At 48.0% G+C, this 20776-nt stretch overlaps 4 protein-coding genes across 4 annotated transcripts; all 4 read left to right on the forward strand.

Annotated features, from left to right (window-relative positions):
* Nucleotides 1-337: 337 nt before the first annotated feature.
* On the forward strand, nucleotides 338-2797 carry LOC137255552 (uncharacterized). Its single transcript, XM_067792978.1, has one exon. The coding sequence runs from the start codon at nucleotides 338-340 to the stop codon at nucleotides 2795-2797; it is 2460 nt and encodes an 819-aa protein (XP_067649079.1).
* Nucleotides 2798-3198: 401 nt separating this feature from the next.
* LOC137255553 (caspase-2-like) lies at nucleotides 3199-3654 on the forward strand. The gene has a single exon (XM_067792979.1). The coding sequence runs from the start codon at nucleotides 3199-3201 to the stop codon at nucleotides 3652-3654; it is 456 nt and encodes a 151-aa protein (XP_067649080.1).
* A 488-nt stretch (nucleotides 3655-4142) lies between these two features.
* Nucleotides 4143-5318, forward strand: LOC137255555 (uncharacterized protein DKFZp434B061-like). Its single transcript, XM_067792981.1, has one exon. It carries the CDS (start codon nucleotides 4143-4145, stop codon nucleotides 5316-5318), a length of 1176 nt encoding a protein of 391 aa, XP_067649082.1.
* Nucleotides 5319-12190: 6872 nt separating this feature from the next.
* LOC137255556 (uncharacterized protein F54H12.2-like) lies at nucleotides 12191-13522 on the forward strand. Its single transcript, XM_067792982.1, has one exon. It carries the CDS (start codon nucleotides 12191-12193, stop codon nucleotides 13520-13522), a length of 1332 nt encoding a protein of 443 aa, XP_067649083.1.
* Nucleotides 13523-20776: the final 7254 nt, after the last annotated feature.

Consider the following 20776-nt stretch of genomic DNA (forward strand, 5'->3'; position numbering starts at 1 on the left):
TGACGCGACGTCCTAGGGATGTGTGACGTCATGAGCCTGCCCCTCGGAAACAGAAAAAATCACTCCACGAACTCCTGGTGCACTCCACGAACTCCTGGTGCACTCCACGAACTCCTGGTTGACTGACACTGGCCGACAAAGACCAACACTGCCAGCACTGGCTCACACTGCTCAGCCTACGATGACGTCATAGCGTGACGTGTGTGTGGTGCATCTGGGATGTGGCAAATGTATTTCCGAGGCCTCGAGCGAACTTTGCGAAAAGTGTCCCTGGCGTAAAGAAGGAGAAGGACCTAGCCGTGTCAAAGTGTTTCGAGGGGCGACCACCTTGAAGGACATGGGCGACTGGTTGCTCAGTCTGGCGGAAAAGAAAACCGTAAAGAAACGGAAGGCACCATCATCAAACTGTCCACCCTCGAAACGCACCAAACCATCCTCCCCAGTTGATGTGGAACAAGAAGAAGGAGATGACGAAGCACAAGAAGAAAACGTTGCCATTGACGATGACGAAGTGTTGGTCATGGCTTACAATTCCCTCAATTTCCTCACCATGGCTCTCAAACAGTTTCCAAAAACGTTTGGATTGACGGAACTCAAGAAAGGATACTTTCCACACTTTTTCAACACCGATCATAACCAAGGCTATGTGGGTCCTTATCCTCCCGTCTCCACTTATGATCCTGACAGCATGTTTCCTGCAGAACGTCAAGCTTTCTTGACCTGGTACGATGCACGAGTGGCTGAAGGGGTCGCCTTTGATCTGGACGAAGAACTGTTGGCCTACTGTCAGAGTGATGTGGATATTTTGCGTCGAGGTTGTGCTGCCTTTCGCCACATCTTCATTCAGCAGAATGACGTGGACCCTTTCTATGAAGCAGTGACTCTCCCCATGGCTTGCATGCTCACTTTCAGAAAGCTGTTTTTGGAACCACGTACCATTGCCATCATACCTCCTCAAGGTTATCGTCCACAGCGTCGTTACTCTCTTCAGTGTCTGCACTGGTTGAACTGGATCATGCATCAACACCCTGGCCTCCACATTCAACATGCTCGTAATGGTGGGGAAGCTGGCTTTGATGGTGGTGATGGCAGTCGCTACACGGTGGACGGTTACGATGCCAACACGCGTACCGTGTACGAATACCTGGGTTGTTTCTGGCATGGATGTACTCGATGTTACAAGACAGACCGATGTGAAACCCATGCCACCCTGGGCACAGCCCCTTGGGAACGATTCCATCACACCATGTACCGGCTCGGTGTGTTACGACAGCATCCTGACATCGACCAAGTAGTGACCCAGTGGGAATGTGATTTCTTGAAAGAACAGAAAGACAACGAGGATCTGAGAGCGTTCCTGACCACCCTGCAAGGACCTCATGCTTACCTGCCTGATCCATTGGATCCCAGAGAGGCTTTCTTTGGAGGACGCACCAACGCCACCAAACTCTACTATGAAGCGAAGGAAGAGGAAGAGATCAAATATGTGGACGTGTGTTCTCTCTACCCTTACATCTGCAAGTATGGCACGTACCCCTTGGGACATCCCGAGATCAAGGATCATCCTCCCGTGTCAGACTTGTTTGACCTACATGGACTCATTCAGTGTCGGGTCTTGCCACCCACGGACCTCTACCATCCCGTGCTTCCTTACCGCGTCCATGGCAAGCTGCTGTTTCCTCTGTGTCGCACTTGTGCTGAAGAAGAGTTTGTTGGCTCCTGTCCCCACGGTGACGAAGACCGAGCATGGGTAGGCACCTACGTCAGCAAGGAGTTGCAGTATGCCGTTCAAGAGTGTGGCTATCAAGTCCTTGGCATCTACGAGGCTTGGCATTTTGACAGACTTACCACCTACGACCCTGACACGCAAGAGGGAGGATTGTTTGCCAAGTATGTGAACAATTTCTTCCAGATCAAACAAGAGGCCAGCGGATACCCTGAAGGTTGTACAGACCCCGAGGAGTACATCAGGGAGATTCAGCAAAAAGAAGGAGTCACGTTGGATCGTGCTCACATTCGCAAAAACCATGGACTACGTGCCCTCGCGAAAGCCTGCCTAAACAACCACTGGGGCAAGTTTGGCCAACGTATCGGGTTCGACAGGACAGAGTACATCAGTTCTCCACAAAGGTACTTTGCCCTCCTTCGGGATGAACGGTGCCAAGTAAAGGATGTCAACATTATCAACGAAGACCTCCTCTGTGTCACGTATGAACCTCGCCCAGAATTTCACGACCCACATCCTGCTCACAACATGGTCATTGCAGCCTGGGTCACAGCCCAAGCCCGTCTCAAGCTCTACTCCTACCTGAAACCTTTGGATCGCCGCGTCCTGTACTTTGATACAGACAGTATCATTTACATTCATCGTCCCCTACAGTACAACCCTCCCCTGGGAGACACCTTGGGAGAACTCACCGACGAGCTGGGAGGGGGCAATAGCATTCAGATCTTTGCCTCGGCAGGGCCTAAGAACTACACCTACAAGCTACGACATCCTCAACCCGACGGCAGTGTAGTAGCTGTCAGCAAAGTCCGAGGATTTACTCTCAATCACAGGGCAAGTCAATACGTTCACTTTGACAGCATGGAGAACCTCATCTGTAAGAGGGATCGAGTCAGCATCACTGTGCCCTATCCACGTCGGATCATACGGACAGGACTCCGCCAGAACAACACCTTGCTGTCCAAGGACACCAGCAAAGTGTACCGCATGGTGTACACCAAGCGACGCGTGATTTACGATTCCGAAGGCATGCCCGTCGAAACACTACCTTATGGCTATAAGGGCGAGTGACTATACCTGTGGACTCAACAAAGGGACTGTTGTGGTGGTTGCTGATCATGTCATGGACAAGAAAACTGATGATACTGTATACATGGTTTGTTTGTTTGTTTGTATGTTTATCAAGAGTCATAAAAACAGTATGTGATGTATGGATATTCATGTGTCGTGTCATTTGTCTTCAGGGTTAGACCTGGTGGAGTCCATGGTCACCCTTTTTTTTTTATGATGATCTTGTTAAGCACAGACCTGGTGGAGTCCATGGTCGCACACCCTCCTAGCACCTCATTGGTCAAACCCTGACGTCCTGACGTCACGTGTCTTGACGTCACGTGTCATAAAGACCTCCTCAACGCAACTCCTCATTCCGACTTTAGTCGTCAGAGAGAGAGCACACACGCACACAAAAAAGCATGCAGTCTGTTCACCGTGATAAGCTCAGGACCAATCGTTTCAGTCTCGTCGTAGCCATCAAAGATATCGAAGCTGTGGTCGACAAATTGGTGGAGTTTAAACTCCTTACCCTCTTCATGAAGGCTGACATCATGGAGGTACCACAAACCTCTTACAATCGGATCAGAGCTTTATTAGATGTTCTGCCCCGGCGAGGACCCCAAGCTTACACCCTCTTTTGCAAAGCGTTGAAGGAATGTGACGAGACAGACGCCATGAGAGCGTTGGGAGTAGAGACTCCCACAGAGACTCCCAGAGAGGCTCCACCCAGTGACAGACGACAACTGACTCTGCATGATGTTTGGGATGATCGTAGAAGGTTGATCTTATGGAGGGACGGAGTCACGGAGTCACTTCTTAGAACAGGTCAGAGAAGCGATGCAGAAGCAGTCACAGTGACAGAGACGACCGAGTGATGTCATCCCAGGTCATGACGTCATCGCATGTGTGTGTATAAAGAAGAGTTTGTGTGTGAGACTTGTCATTCATCATCATGTTGTTCACGTTGCTGTTTGTGATCGCCACGTATCTGGAAGAGAGACACTTCTTAGAACAGATCAGACAAGCAGTGCAAGAGGCGGTGCAGAAGCAACAGGCTCGTGACGCCATGCGTGACGTCAATGCGTGACGTCATAGCACGTGCAGCTGCTGTATAAAAAACTCGGGATCCATCGAGACGTCTTCAGTCGTACCAGTTCAGTCAGCATGTCAGCATCTCCACGTCAGCACAGTAAGTATGGTTTTCACTTACTTAACTCAACAAAGTACGCGACCGCACAGAGCATTTGTAGGCCCGAGGGCATCATGCTTGCACAATGCAACCGTCGAAACGTTGATGTTAATATTCTTTTTTCCATTTCATGTTACAGGTACTAGAGATTGTTCACTGCTCCCTTCTTCCAACATGGACCACATCATGAGGGCTGAATACATCCAATCCCCTTCGAGGTACTTTGCTCTTCTCCAGGATGAACGTTATCATGTGAAGGACGTACTCATCATCCATGAGGACCTCATCTGTGTCACTTATACCGTTCGTAAGTCGGAATCCTCCAAAGAGACAAAAGTCAAGACACCCAAGGCCGTCCCTCCTAAATGGGTGGTGATACCACCACCAGGGACAACCCCTGCCGCCACAATGACGAGGAAGACACAGAAGGAGGAGGAGGTGGTGGTGGTTGTCAGCAAGAGGAAGAAGAAAACACCCACCAAGAAGACCCTGGTTAATCCTATGGATACCCCTGCCACGGCTCCTCCAAAACAAAAGAAACAGAAGTTGGAGGAGAAGGTTCCCGTCAAGACATTCCCTAAGAAGGTGTCCAAGAGTATCTCTCCCAAGAGTGTCTCTCCCAAGAGTGTCTCTCCCAAGAGTGTCTCTCCCAAAAGTACTTGTCTCAAGAGTACCCTTCCCAAAGGTACCCTTCCCAAAGGTACCCCTCCCAAAGGTACCCCTCTCAAGGGTACCCCTCCCAAAGGTACTCCTCCCAAAGGTACCCCTACCACGAAGAAAACGAAGAAGAAGAAGGAAGCCCCTACCACCACCACCACCAAGGCAGCAGACCCACAGAGTGTCAAGAAACAGATGACGTCTGATGTGCTGTGGAACAATGATCAGCAAACTGTTGATGTCAGCCCCGACAAGTTAGCCTCTCCTGCTAGCCCCGACGCAACACCCCACGATGAGTTGCCTCCTGATCTACAAGACTTGTATGATCTACTACCGATGCTGTCACCAGAGATGCCACCGTCGACTGTCCCCATGACTGATGCAAAGCAGACAACAACAACAACAGTGTCAGGGGAGACTTCCGCCGACACGTCTGCTCATTCAGGTCTGATGACGACAGATCCCATGATGACATCCGTGATGGCTCCAGAGACGACTTCATCCGAGACGACTTCATCCGAGATGACTTCATCCGAGATGGCTTCAACCGAGATGACTGCATCAGAGATGATGCCTCCCGAGGACTATCCAGACATTCCCATGTTTAACGATGAAAATCATTTTCATCCTGGACAAATGGACTTTCTACGTTGTTCGACTTGTAATCCCCACGACCATTTGAACTGGTGGTGATCTGTTGTTGTTGTTGTTGTTGTTGTTGTTGTGGTTCACAAGTTGTTGGTGTTGTTCCAATAAAATTCAACGTGAATGGTTTGAATGTGTTGTATATATCTTCAAGGTTCATCGATCCTTGAGGTCATTTCTGGTGTCACCTGCAGGGCGATAAGACGTATGTCAGGGACACTGTCAGGGACACAGTCAGGGACACAGTCAGGGACACAGTCAGGGACACTGTTAAGGGGCGACGACCTGGTGGATGCCATGGTCACCCCACTCACGTTACGTCATCCTTTTACCATGTTGATTGCAGGCCCTACAGGGTCGGGTAAAACGTCGTTCGTCAAAACGTTGCTGGAACACGTGTTTCAACCAGGGATTCTCGATCTACCCCCTCAGGGGATCGTTTGGGTGTACAGTGAATGGCAACCCATGCACGAAGATTTGGAAGTGTTGACATCAAAGTTAAACCTTCCCCTGACCTTTGTGCAAACCATGAGCGAAGCCAACACGCAGTTACCTGCAGCAGGGTCTGGGGGTGGGGGTGGTTTGCCTGCACCCCACTGGTTGATCATTGACGATTTGCTGGGCGATCATAGCAAAGAGGAAGAGGCAGACGTGTTGCGATGGTTTACCAAGAAAAGTCATCATCGCAACACGTCCGTGTTGTACTACGCAAAACCTCTTTGCCTCAACACCTCATCATCGCACCATTAGTTTAAATGCTCACTATCTGGTGCTGTTTAAAAACCCGAGAGATGCCTCTCAAATGGATCACTTGGCTCGACAAATCTTTCCAGGACAGACGGCTTTCCTTCGAGAAGCCTACGAGGATGCCACCTTGGCTCCTTATTCCTATCTGTTTCTGGACTTGAAACCCACCACGGCCAAAGAGCATCGTGTGCGTACCCATCTCTTTCGCAACCCCACCACCCTTTACGTTCCCAAGTGATAAATAGTGCTGACTGTCGACCTGACCCATCAGTTGAGTCTGACCTGCCATGGGAAACAGACGAAAACAGACCCAGCCCCGCAAACGTGCTGTTGTTGCCACAGGCTTGTTTAAACCCGCTCATAAAACCCTCCCCACCACCTTGGGACGTGATCCCACCGAACGTCATCGCTCGGGTGTACAACGGTTGTACGAAAGTCTCAGGACACCTCTTCCTCCTGCTTCCTCCTCCTCCTCCTCCTCTGCCAAACCCAGAAGACCTTCCTTAAAAGAGTTGTACCCCGCCACTCCCACCATGGCGGCAGCAGCAAACACGTTTGTCCCTGTCTATACGCATCGTGCTTCACCTGCCGTCACCTTGTCGCCTCCTTCTTCTTCTTTTGATGCCACCCCTTTGTTCTCGTCGTCGCCGTCTCCTACCATGATTCAACCCTTTCAACCCTTGACGTCTCCGGCCATGATTCAACGACCTCGTGCTCCTAGCTCCACCAAACCGACACGCTCCAAACCGACGACACGCAGAAGAGTCAAACCCATCCGCCTTGTGAAACGCTTGCCTTTGGCAGAGAGTGTGGCTATCAAAGGACGTCATCGGCTGTTGCAATGGTTTGCCATCGCCGTGAGAAATATGCGAGCAGGGCGTGTTCCTTTGAAAACGCAACACAAGACCTGGCTGTTGAGACACCAAGACGTCTTGACCAAGATCACTAATCCACGTTTGCCTGTGGATGAACGTCTGAATTACCTGATGAAACGCAGTGGCAGTGGAACGTTGGCAGGCGTGTTGACACGTATTTTGTTGAACTGGCAGTCCTACCTGCAGGAGGAACAACAGAAGCGACAACATCCAACGCGTCGCCAAAGGAAACCTCAAGGGAAACCTCAAAGGCAGCCTCAAAGGCCACCTCAAAGGCAGCCTCAAAGGCAGCCTCAAAGGAAACCTCAGGGGCGTCGTCACTCCAGGAAACAGACCAAGAAGGGCAACAACAAGAAAACTGACCCAGGGGCAGCCTTGACCCGCATGGTGTTACGAAGCCAGAAGAAAAAGAACAAGAAGACAACGGCATTACTCCCACTTCCTCCACCAACGCTACCCTAAATAAATAGAGGTATCCCATCCTTATCCTCGTCAGTTCCATGGTAGCAGCAGCAGCAGCAGCAGGAACATCATGTCTGCCCGTTTGAAACGTCACAAAGAAGCACTCTGTCATGTGTGTAGTCCTACAGCAACACCAGCCATGCGACAGGCTATTTTGAAACATGCTCCGTCTGAACTGATTCAAGCCATCTGCGAATGTGTGGTGAATTTGTATGGAGGTAACATTCCCATGACAGCACAGCAACGCCATCGTTTACAAAAGCATGGACCCCTCATGCATACGTTGATGAAAAAGAAAGTGTCTGTGGCCAAGAAACGCAAACTGTTACAACAGAAAGGCAGGGGATTGGGTCTCTTGTCTGCCTTGGCCTCGGTGGTGGGTCCTTTGGTGTCTGGTCTGTTGGGGCGATGATCATAAATACAGGGATCCTCTCGGATTGGGGTTAGTTGTCTCTGCACCATGATGAAGCATGCATGGAAAACGGTCATGGTCCCCGAAGAGGTATGGCAAAGTCTGCAAGACGAAAAACGACAACGTCATTTGCTCAAGTCCAACCTGTTGGAACAGAAACGGTTACACACGCTTCACGATATGGATACCCTCGTGCGTGATGACACGATTCCCTTCAGGGACAGAGAGCAGCAGTATAACACCTTGTTGCAACAGATGTTGGCGTTTCAAGACAAAGCAGCAGCAGCTGCAGCAACAACAACAACAACAGCACAACGCACCAGCCACATGCAACCATGGAATGGAATCCCTGCCAACACCAGTCAGGAAGGAACAACACCCCTCGGGAAAGGAGGGACTCCCCCTCTCCTAGCTGCTCCCCGTAAGTACGGTTTTACTTACTGAGTCACACTCTGGCCTGTGGAGAGGTCGCCTAGAAGTCTTAGGTCTACAAGTCTTAAGACTAAGAGAGCTGTCTTAGACCCCCTAAGCATGGAGAGCGCGAAGCCGGTTACAGAGTCACTGACTCATGTTGGTTTTTTTATTCTTTTGTTTCAGAACACTCCTCCTCCTCCTCCTCCTCTGACCTCATTCTGAATGACGTGGTGCAAACGATTCCTAAAACGCTGCAAGCCAAGGCCAAACAGTTGATGGCACGGATACAAGCCCATCCTGACTTGGGTTGGAATGAAAACGGTCAATTCGTGGTGGAAGGGGAACCCATGCCTGGGACTCACATGGTGGATCTCATCAATGATCTGGTGCGACAACGTACCAAAGCAGATCCTCCACGGGGTTGGAACGTTCTGGCTCAGTATCTCGCTTCCAGCAACGTCCCTCATGAACTGATTGGCAACCCTCTCCGTTGGTCCTGGATGATGAAAACAAAAGGATCAGCATCCACCACCCAGCAACCTGGCACACGACAGGCAACACCACCTGACACCCCTGTCAAACGTCCAGGAGGAGAAGCCTTGTTTTTAACACCACCTCAATCGAATCTTGCTGGCGTCAAGAAGAAGAAGAAGAAGACAGAGACTCCCTCTTCCCCTCTGAACCGAGTGCGTCAATGGATTGACTTTTAATCATAAAAGAGAGCAGAGGGTGACATCTACAACAGTGTTAGCATGAGACGTCCCAAGAGAAACAACAACAACAGCAGCAAGTCCTCCTCCTCCTCTTTGTCGCCTGCCTGGGCACGATGGCTTCACCATACTTATTACGATCCCAAACATCCGGCAGGCTATGGAGGGTGGCGTGGTTTGTGGCAAGCAGCAGTCAAACAGCAAGCCGTGGGATCCCAGAAGGGGAAATCCCAGAAAGGGAAACCCCAGAAGGGGAAATCCCAGATGGGGAAATCCCAGAAGGGGAAACCCCCACTCACGCAACATCAGGTTCGACAATGGTTGAAAACCCCGTACACCTTGCACAAACCTGCCAGACGATCCTTTTCCAGGGATCATTACCGTGTGAGCGGCGTGGACGAATTGTGGCAAGCCGATTTGAGCGACCTCCTCGCCTATCAGAAAGAGAACCAAGGTTACCGGTATCTGCTGTGTGTCATCGATGTCTTCTCCAAAATGGCTTGGGTGCAACCCATGAAGTCCAAGACCGGCACCACGTTGATCGAAGCCTTTCAACGAATCCTGAAACAAGCTGAAGGACGTGTGCCCTCCATGTTGCAGACGGACAAAGGGACCGAATTTGTCAATAAACCTTTCCAAGCCTTCCTCAAGAAACAGGACATTCATTTCTACACCAGCCAAAACCCAGAAACCAAAGCCTCGGTGGTGGAACGTTTTCAAAGAACGTTGAAAAACCGTATGTGGCGTTATTTCACCCAACATGGAACACGTCACTACCTCAAGGCTTTACCCCAGCTGATGCATGCCTACAATCATCGCATTCATCGCACGATCGGACAGCGACCCGTGGATGTGCATCCCCACAACCCTTACGACGAAATTCGGGTGTTGGATCACATGGAGCGTCAGAAGGAGGAACGGCAGAAGCAACGTCAGCAGAAGCAGAAGCACCGTCAACACCAGCATTCTCTCTTGTTACCTGGGACCCGTGTTCGCTTGAACAAGACCAAAGGGACCTTTGACAAAGGGTATCTTCCCAACTGGACCAGCGAATTGTTCACCGTGGATCGCGTCGTGAAAGGGCGTGTGCCTCCTGTCTACCGAGTGAAAGATGATCATGGAGAAGTGCTCCAAGGCACCTTTTACCCCGAGGAACTACAACCCATTCAGAAAACGGATGACGTGTACAAAGTCGATCAGGTCTTGAAACGTCGATGGCGTCAAAAGAAGGACGAAGTGTTAGTGAGGTGGTCAGGTTACCCGGCCAGCTTCGATTCATGGATCCCTGCGGCTCATTTGGTCTTTTAAATAAGGGTGGCATCCCTCTGTCACCGTCATTTGGGTCATACTCCCTGCCCAATCATGCAGAGCGAACCCAGCGAACTCCTCACGTTGGTGTTGTTTTGGCATGGACTTTTTTGGTGGTGTGTGGTGTTTTTCTCCCAAGTGTTGCTGATATATGGCGTGGTCGTCATGAGCATGGTTCAGTTGGCATTGGATCACGGTGAGAAACAGTTGTGGACAGCGTTGTTGGCCAGTTCGTTGGGATACTTGCTCCCACAACCCACGTTGGTATCATCGTCGCCGTCATCGTTGACTTCTTCTTCTTCTTCTGCTCCTGCTGCCGCCACCGCATCTTCGACTCCCTCCGTGTCCAGTCTGGTTCCCTAAGCGCAAGGATGGCCATGTCCTTGTTTTCCTCCAAGCGGGACTTTTACGTCACCTTACCCAGCGATGCGTCCATGGATGTTCATCCCGACAACAAGGTGAACCATTACGAAGTCAAACTCCCCTTTCCCATTCAAGTGAATCGCCAAGAGTGGGAAGTGGGCGTCAGTGAACTTCATTTTCCCATGACGTGGTACAACGTGTCGTACCCCTTCAACTGGTTTGTGCTTCGCATCAACTTGGAACGGTTGACCAGGATTTACAGTTCAGGAGCACCGGATGCGACCGTGACCAAAGAGACCTCAGGCATCATCCGAGCCGTCAGCGAAAAGGTGATCATTCCCGAAGGCGTGTATTCCGCTCGAGAACTGGTCCAGAGACTGAACATCCTGCTTCAGCGTGCCTGTGCACGATTGTTGGAAAAGCATACAGCTAATGTGTACCAGGCGGATGCCAGAGGTCGTTACACCGTCACCGTGAACTACCCCAAAGAAGAACTCCGATTTGAAATGCGCGGCCCAACGCACGTCAACTTTTATGCTCCCACACCGAAAGACATGTGCAGGGCCATCACGGGTTCTTCCTGCAAAACAGCCTCCCAACCAGACCACGATGCCATCAGGTCTGCCTACACCACGCAATTGGTGTTGCCTGTTTCCTTGGTACGCATGCTCGGATTCATGCAACTCCCCGTGGTCGACGAAGCAGAGGAAATAAGTCAAGTCTCCACTTACCCTGTCCAAGTGAGTGTGTTTGACCGTCCTCTTGTGGTGGGGGAACAGGAAGCCGACCATCTGGCTGGCTTTGATATGGTGTACGTCTACTCGGATGTGGTAGAAGATCAAATCGTTGGGGATACCATGGCTCCCTTACTGATGTATGTTCCCGTATCTCGTCGAATGATGGAAGACAGCGTCGTGATGAAAACTCCCCAGCATGTACGCTACATGGGATTGCGTCAGGGAACCACGGATGCCATTCAAATCTATTTAATGGATGACATAGGACAACCCGTGCCATTCCAGAGTGGGAAGACCATCGTGACACTCCATTTCCGTCCCCGTCGTCTGGGCATGTACTGACATGGTAGGACATCAGTGTATCCGACACCGGTGCAGCACCGGCTTGGGTGGCCTACAACAACAAGGACGAGGTTTAGCCGCGTACCGAGGTCGCATTCATCAACGCGGGAGAGGTCTCGGAAACATCTTGGGAAGCTTGGGCCGTTCAGCCCTCTCCATGCTGAAGACGGTGGGAAAATCGGCTCTCAAAACCAGTGTGAAGATGCTGCCAGGCTTAGTGCAAGATATTCGTTCTGGACGTCGTAGTGTACGGGACAGTTTGAAACATCATGGAAAACAGGCCTTACTGACCACCTTGCAGTCACAGTCATCACCGGCACACAAAAGAAAACGAAATCCGCTGTCTGGTCCCATAAAGAAGAAGAAAAAGAAGAAGAAACAACAACAAAAACGTCAAGCTTTGTTTTGAGTCGTCATGGAACTTTGTGACATTGGACTTGACATAAAAGGATCATTCCCATGAACAAGGGTCAGTTCAACACCAGACACGAACCTGTGAAGACCTGTTGGGCAGACCTGTTGGGCAGACCTGTTGGGCAGACCTGTCAAGATGATGCGCCGGGATGCTTGTGAATGTGCCAAGTCACAGTTGGATCTCTTTTCGGTTCCCCCTGTGGTGACGTCAGTTCAAGAGGGTCAGTGGGTTCGATACAGTCCACTGGCACCCCCTTCGGTGGCGGGTCCCCTCCAGTTTAACATTGCCAACCCTGTGAATGCGTACATCGATTTGAATCAGTGTTACCTTCGCATCTGCCTCAAAATCAAGAATACCGATGGCACGGATGCCACTCATGATGGGGATGACCGACTCGTCATGTCCACGGTGAACAACATGATGCATTCCCTCTTTCGAGAAGTGCGTGTGCAAGTGGGACACAACCAGTTGGAAATCACCCCCTCCATGGGAACCTATCCCTACCGAGCCTATTTGGAAACGTTACTGAGTTATGGGAAGGCAGCCAAAGGGACGCATCTCCAGTGCCCAGGATGGTATACCGATGAAGCTGGAAAAATGGATGACTTCAATGCCGTCGCTCAGAATGTCAATGCAGGACTCGTCGCACGACGGCGGGTCATTTTACCCACCCGAGAAGTGGAACTGACAGGACGTCTCCACTGTGACCTGTTTCTCCAAGACCGGTACCTGATGGATGGCGTCCCCATGAAACTAGAACTGATTCGGAGCCCGAGTGATTTCTACTTGATGAGTGCTGGAGATGTGGAATGTCGATTTGAACTGACCAAAGCCGAGTTTTACGTACGCCAAGTCAACATCGATCCTGCCATACGGGAACAGCACGTGAAACACATGTCACCAGGAGTCACGGCCAAATATCCTTTGACCCGAGTCCAAGTCACGGCTCACGACATTCCAGGAGGAGGGCGCGATTTCCACAAAGATCAACTGGTGGGAGGACAACTGCCCAAACGCGTGGTGTTGGGACTGGTGGACAACGATGCTTTTGCCAGTAGCAAGGAAAAGAACCCCTTCCATTTCAAACACAACAACGTGACCAGTCTCAAACTGAAACTCAATGGCCAGGAAGTGCATGGCACAGAAATCAAAAGTGACTTTCAGAACAACAGTGGTTCGCTCAAACAGTTGTACATGAACCTGTTTCGCAACACGGGACACCTGTGGCAAGAACATCCCTGCAACCTCACCCTAGACGAGTTCAGGAACGCATTCACCCTGTGGGTGGTGGATTTGACGGCAGATCTGGGAGCAGACGAAGGTCATAACTACCCACGACACACGGGCAAGTTGGGACTCGAACTCCAGTTTGCAGAACCCTTACCGCGTCCGGTCACACTCGTCTGCTACGAGGAATACGAAAGCGTGTTGGAAATTGATCGGTTCTGCAACGCTCTGATGGTCTAAGGATGGATGGACTGACGACCAAGGACTTGAACGCCTACGTCCAACAGGACCCCCTGCTGCGACCCCTTTACCAAGGGACTTTTGCCCGAGATCACTTTGCCATCACCGTGCTAAGTGAACGACACGGACCTTATCCTAAAGCTTACATCGTCAACACGGACCCTAGTCATCTCCCGGGACAACACTGGGTGTGCGTGTATCGTCCAGCACCGGGTGTCTTTGAGTACTTTGACAGTTATGGCGTCCCTACCCACTACTATGGACCAAGGTATTCTATAAGTGATCCCACCCAACTGCATCCAGACGTTCGGCATGTCATGGCCTACACAGGATGGCTCGCACAGCGGTGGAATGTGAATTCACTTCAACCCTGGTTCAGTAGCTCTTGCGGAATGTACTGCCTGTTTGTCCTGGCTCATCGTGCCCGTGGATGGACTTTCGACGACGTGATGGAACAGTTTGATCCCTTCAACACCCTCGTCAATGAAGAACGTGTGAAACGCTGGTTTCAACTCACACGCCTACCAGACAACAACAACAACGACGTCCAGGATCCACAGCCCTGTCAAACATGTTGTTCTTATGGTTCTGATGTTATGATGTTCTCTTCATGTTCGAGTTCCTACCGTTTGTAAACAAAAGATCAGGGACGCCCCTAATCCTGACTCTTTTGTCACCATGGTTCTTGTTAGCGGGGGAAATAAAACGTTGAAAAAAAAAACAACACACATGTCTTGTTATGATTGTCATAGCATGAAAGCATTCTTTAGAGAAAGTTGGATGGCCCTGAAAAGGGCCGTTTTTTTTCGTTGTGGTGATCACAACGACCACAGGGGCGGTATCATGCACTGGCACGGGTGAATGGTTATCTTGGTTTTCACGGGGCACTTGGCCCCGTGAGTCAGCCGGCGATGATAAGTATCTTTCAACACCGTGCCGCAATACACGCATTGAAAAGTCCCGCTGTAGTCATTCGTGCCCTTGCAATACACGGGCAACCCTCCCTGGCATTGGCGACACTGCCAAGCTGGCAAGTGTCGCCATGATGGAAAAGCCGGTGGTGGTGGAGGGATGGGCGCTGGCGATGGTGGGGGTGTCTCCACGGACATCAGTTCTAGATCCCAGTTTTCTTCCATGGTTGTCCGCTGTCGTCTTCCTCCTCATCTTATATAACAGAACTCAACCAATCACAAGACAACACCTCACGACCATGACGTCACGACCTCACGCGCCATGATGATGTCACGATCTCACGTGCAAGCACGACGTCACGGCTGTGACGTCGTCGAGGCTATATAAACGTGGCCATGACTAGTCACCCTCACATATCGCCGACTCCTTGTGTGTGTGACAAAGATATGGATACACGTAAAGTGAAAATGGGTCGACCAACCCCTTACCGAAGAAACTGTGGACGAAAACAGTGTCTCCGGTGCAGCCCGAAGAAGGAAGAAGAAGAAGAAAAAGAAGGGACAACGCCCCTCATTCCTACCACCACCACCACACCCTCACCACCACTAGAACCGACCATCAAGATTGAGGACGGTGGCGACGACGTCGACGACGGAACGACGGGAGCTGGCACGACAGCGCGACCACCACCACCAACCACCGCGAGAACAGGCACTACTGCCAAGAAAACAGCCAACACGGAAATGGTGCCATTACAAGAATTAGCAGACCAATGGCGATTCATCATGTGCCCTACCTGTCTGAAAGCCCGTCCATCCGATCGATTCGATGTCGTCCCCACAGCCAAGTTTTACGTATGTCTCTATTGTGGTGGGGGTGTCCCCAAAGGAACGCAATCCCTCCACGATGACATTTGTCCCGGCAAATATGTTTTCCGAGGACTCCAACTCATCTGTCGATGCTGACTGTGATGCATCCACACCTCACGGCCCTTTTCAGGGCCACCCACATGCTCCCTAAAGACTGCTTGAAATACGATGCATCCCATCCCATCCCCCATCGCCGTCGTTCCACTCACTCTTCCCTCCTCCCCCTCTCTCCCCCTCTCCCCCCCTCTCTCCCCCTCTCCTTCCCTTCCCTTCCCTTCCCTTCCCTCGTCCCGTCCCGTCCCGTGCCGTGCCGTCCGTCTGCCGCCGCCATCTTGAAACACGCTTCCTTCTCACGCGAAATCGCGCGCACAAACCACCGTTGCTTAGCAACACCCCCGTTGCTAACGACCACGTCACACCCCCGTACACACCAACTCATGACGTCATCCTAGAACAATCCAATGACGTCACACCCCGTACACACCAACTCATGACGTCATCCGAGAACAATCGCATGACGTCACCATGCGGGTCACGTGACCGGAAGTGCCGCCATCTTGAAAACGACGCCAGGGTGACACTGTACACTACTGCCAGTTTACTGTATCAGTCGAAATCTTACAATGAATGAATGAATGAAGAGCAAAAAGTATATGTAAATGAATGAAAGAAATGATAAAGGAAAGAAGTGCATATGTGAATGAATGAGAAAGGAATAAGAAAAGAAAGAGGTACATATGTGAATGAATGAAAGAATAAAAACATGCTAAAGAACGCAAAAGTATCGTTAGATCACATGTGTTAACATCAGCTTGTTATTGTCTCCCTGGTCAGACGTAACAATTGTCAGACAGGTTAAAACAACAAACTATCTGGTTGACTGCACAGCTGCCTGTTGACGTAGTATACCCACATCACCTACTTTTCCTGCGTAACCTTCATCTACATCACCATCCTTAATATATTGAGCAGAGAGCACAGAAGGCCCTATAGCTGTAACCACTGAACCGTGGCGTCTCTCTTCTCCCAAGTTCCCAAGTGGGGGTGTCCTTTTCTACCTATTCCATTAATCTTTAAAACATCTAACAAGCTCAACGCATGCATTTTTTTACTCAAATGTGATGTTATACATATCATAAGAATATTTTTTATGTATTATTCAGTTGATGAATTATTATTTCATGGTACATATATGTACAATATTTTGCTTCGATTCTGTAACTACCCACATTATGACATTGAGACCATTCTGATTTATCGAGTAAAATACAATTGTATAGTTTTGAGTTTGAATCTTGGCATATTTTACCGGTTTGCCACTTTTGCACTCTGCCCTTTTAAAGGGGGCGTGCATATTTTGGTGGTTTTTAGTATTCCATCTATTCATTTGGATTTATTAATTTATTTGTTTTTGTTTTGTTTTGTTTTGTTTTTTACTGCTAGTGGGTCTGTTAGTCTTCTTTGATAACTGTAAATTTATTCTGACGTTTGACGAGCGGAACATGAAGTGTTGTTATCATGTATGTTATGTAATTATATTATTGGTTTGGAGCGGCAGTGATATGTATGTTTATGCTTGCCAATCCAGTCCCGATTACTTGACGGAGATTAGTTTAAACTATAGATTAACGTATCCATACTATTAATGTGTAATCATTATATCGGGCTATGAGGAATACGTAATGTAATCAAGATTGACTTTGCGTTTTCTTTTCTATTTTTTAAATAAATTTTCACTATTTTTGCTACACTCGAAAAGATTTACTTTGGCTTTCGTGGTTGTGGTCTCTAAGTATTTTAGAAATTATGTCGTTGAGACAACTAGAACTGTTGATATGCAGTCTTTCAAAATTCATTTTCACGAGATATATTCTCCCTTTTTACCAGTTCTCAAAATGAACCTATAATCGTTTACACAAAGGTATCTTCCCGTAAAACAAGTAGGACGAAAAGTGAAGTATAGCAGCGCATTTGTCATAACTGAAGTTGTTAAAATGATCCTGAAAAATGTTATTTTCAACATTCACCTTGCAAGCAATTTTGTCAAGAAACTAAATAACTCATTACTAATGGAAGGAGTGAACTGAAAGCCCATTTTATTAACTGAAGACACTGATTGAACTCGCTAACATCGATTCACTTACATTCTGGTACACGTGTCTTATTTCGTTTCCTGAGGACACACATTTTACTTTTTTTATATAGAAAATCCGTGTCTAATCCCATACAACAACACCGTTGTCACTACACCAAACGATTTTGACCTCGACCTAAAACAAAGGTTTAACTTACAGTACTACCTGTAAGATATCCCTTTCTTGATAACGAGTTTAACAGCTACGCCGAAATACTGCTTACCTTATAAGAAGTTGTATATCCATAGAACTTTCGTGTGCTTTTTCCAAATGATCATGACCTGAACAGATATTACTTTGTCAAAGACTTCATGAGTGATTTTCAAGTTCTAATCCACACACAGATTTCCACTTTTTCATCATTTTGACTTTTATCTCAGTTTGTTGAGTATCTCAGCATAACTCGCAAAGACAATGGAAACTGAGCGGAACGATGACGCTTTCTGTTTCTTCCGCGTTCACTTACGTAATTTCCGCAAAGCGCCTACGACAATTTGCGCCGAAAAAGTCATGTCTCGTCCGCTGGTTTGTTTATTGGAGTAAAACAGCTGCCGCTTTCAAGTGTATTTTACTTGTCATATACAAAATTCATCCATGGATCACATTAGGTCATTAGGGGACACCAGCTTTGAAATGAACAGGTGTTCGTGAGTGTATATGGATGAAAAAGACTGATTGCGCAAGACGCGCAGCCAAATATCTCACATTCAAAGGAAATCTCGAATTGATTGTTTTATAAGGCGTCGAGCTGACCAGTTGGTTTTGGTGTTGTGTATAATCCTCCTTTGCAAGAACTTTGTCAAGCATACCTGCTTTGTCCTTTTGCAAGACCTGCACATATTAGTGTTTGAAAGACATTGACATTTATGTGCATGTGCTCTGGAAAACATTGTCCGGCACGATATTCCTTCCAATTTAGTTATTGTGTGCATGCTGCATTTCAATTTTGGAAATGTGCTTGAAACATATTTTGATTCTCAAAGAATGTAGTTCGTTTAGCAAGTAAAATATTGCTTTGATAAACACTTCACCAGTACTATACAATATTACAGAATACACAAAACCGGATACACAAAAACGACAAATAATAGCATTGTGATTAGGGGTATATGGGGTTATAGGAGTCCCTTTTTATCCACCGACACAAGCCCTACACGCCCTGGTGGGGTGTGGATTCGGGGGAGGGGGTAACGGAGGAGATGACCAAGACACACGTACTCCATACGCTATCATGGTCTTCCTTACTGCTTGAAGATCGACCTTTTCTCACTGTGGTCTATGATGACTTCGATGAACGGAAAAGAACTTATTCACAGTGAAAACCAGAAAATAGTTGAATCCGTCCACGATTTTATCATAAAACACAAAGCTTGATTTTTAATTTAATTTTTTAACAGGAAACTAATTAACTTGTCAAAAACCTTCTCACAAATGTTCAGTGTTTCTACAAAGAGCAAGTCAGACACAACAAACCATAACTCTATTTTTCATGTTTACTTATATGATAGTTGTATTTGATGTAATGATATGTATGCATATGTTATTATATGATAGTTCATATGGATGACGACACATGCTTCATTTATATTTTGTATTATATGCTGTATGGGTGAGGTACTGTAAAGCTTGTTCACCAGTCCCAATCAGAGTTACAAAACACACAAATATACAACAACATGGAGATGTGTGGAGAAAATAGAGACATATGGAGAACAGCAATGTCATAACTGAACAGAAATCATTCCCTCTATTGGTGAAGGCCGTGTGGGACTAGTTAAACAAAGAAATCTAGTCGACCATGTCTCCTAATCCTCTTACTCCTTAAACAAACGACTTGCCTGGGCTGTCTAAAATTGAATTGAAACTTTTGCAAATTCGATGTTTCGGGTATTACGTAAGGAGGTAATCAGGTGTCAACACTATGGCGTTCGACGTTCCGGACATGAAGGAAAACCAAATACGTTATAAAGTACAGTAATGTGGTCACTATGAGCGAGGCAGACAGTCTGATGAGCACAGCTCATTACGGAAATCTCTTGTCTTTGGAGCTGCTCGTTGAGACGCTGAAGCCTTCTGTCAAGTTCTTCTTTATTCTTTATTGTGGCCACTGTGTCACAATATGCTGTTTACATTGCTCACAGACCCTCGATTCACGATGACGCCAACTTTCTCGACTACTGTTCGTACGACGACTATCATTCAGGAATTGGTTCCACAGCTCATTCTTTCACCGATGTCTTTGTGTATGTGTTAATTAGCGTAGAGACGAGTCTTCTCGGGCACAAGTTCTCCAAGGCAGTCGACGCTCCGGGTGTCATTAGAACAGTGTTGAGCACTGTCACACTCCACTGCTTTTCGACAGTCCTGTTGTGTATTTGATAAAACAAGCGACAATCCGGGTGTGAACCAAAAGAGGATACCACCATTCTCATCGGTGGATGAAATGGGATGAAGAAAACCCGCATACTCTTCATCACATTGCTACACCGTATTTACCATAACGAATGTTTAAATATCACTTTATGTAAATAGAGCATCAAAACAAGCTGAAACCATGTATTATATTAACATGGTACTAACTATAGTCGATTCGAACCACTGCTCTACAGTTCATGACTGCCGTGGATGCATGGTTTTCCCACGTGGCGGGGTAAAACTTAATGATCTATTCTCCCTCGCAAGGCCACGTTAACCAATCAGAAATGGACATTCTTAAATGGGGTAGGAGAAATGTGCCCTGTACGTTCTTATGAACCTTGATCTTTCAGGTACATTTCATCAGTTGTGTACAAATACTGGTCTAGAATAATGTTTCAAACACTTTAATACGTATTGATGCAGGGTCTCATTATATGTTCTTGTTTACGTCCCGCTCGTCAAACGTCAGAATAAATTTACAGGTACCAAAGCAGACTCACTCGCTGGGCGACAAGCAATAAAAAAAACCCAAACAAAGCAAAAACAGGTAAATCAATTAATTTAAACAAATACAGGCCCCTCTAAGTATTTGAAGGAATTACAGCATATTTGAAGGAATTGCATCTCAAATGTAAACAAACGCAGCCCACTCGCGAAACAATTGCAGCGATATCGGTAGTATAGCGGTAATAACAGAAACACATCGGCCCTATCGGAAGCAATGTCGGTAATACTGGAAACACTCTCGGCCATCTTCGGAGATTTTTCGGTCGCGAGCGGAAACTCACGCAGCAAAACATGGCTTCAACTTCATAGATATAGGTTGAATACCTAAATTCAAAAGAATCTCAAGGCTTAGTGTTGTAAGTGTACTGTATATGTTGCTGGAAGTAAACAGTTTCAACAACCCATGCTTGCCA

This window comes from Haliotis asinina, chromosome 11, assembly GCF_037392515.1.
Source record: "Haliotis asinina isolate JCU_RB_2024 chromosome 11, JCU_Hal_asi_v2, whole genome shotgun sequence".
Classification (NCBI taxonomy): Eukaryota; Metazoa; Mollusca; class Gastropoda; order Lepetellida; family Haliotidae; genus Haliotis; species Haliotis asinina.

What these genes read in the sequence shown, in the direction of transcription:
- LOC137255552 (XM_067792978.1), top strand. Translation starts at nt 338, where the DNA reads ATGGGCGACTGGTTGCTCAGTCTGGCGGAAAAGAAAACCGTAAAGAAA.
- LOC137255553 (XM_067792979.1), top strand. Translation starts at nt 3,199, where the DNA reads ATGCAGTCTGTTCACCGTGATAAGCTCAGGACCAATCGTTTCAGTCTC.
- LOC137255555 (XM_067792981.1), top strand. Translation starts at nt 4,143, where the DNA reads ATGGACCACATCATGAGGGCTGAATACATCCAATCCCCTTCGAGGTAC.
- LOC137255556 (XM_067792982.1), top strand. Translation starts at nt 12,191, where the DNA reads ATGATGCGCCGGGATGCTTGTGAATGTGCCAAGTCACAGTTGGATCTC.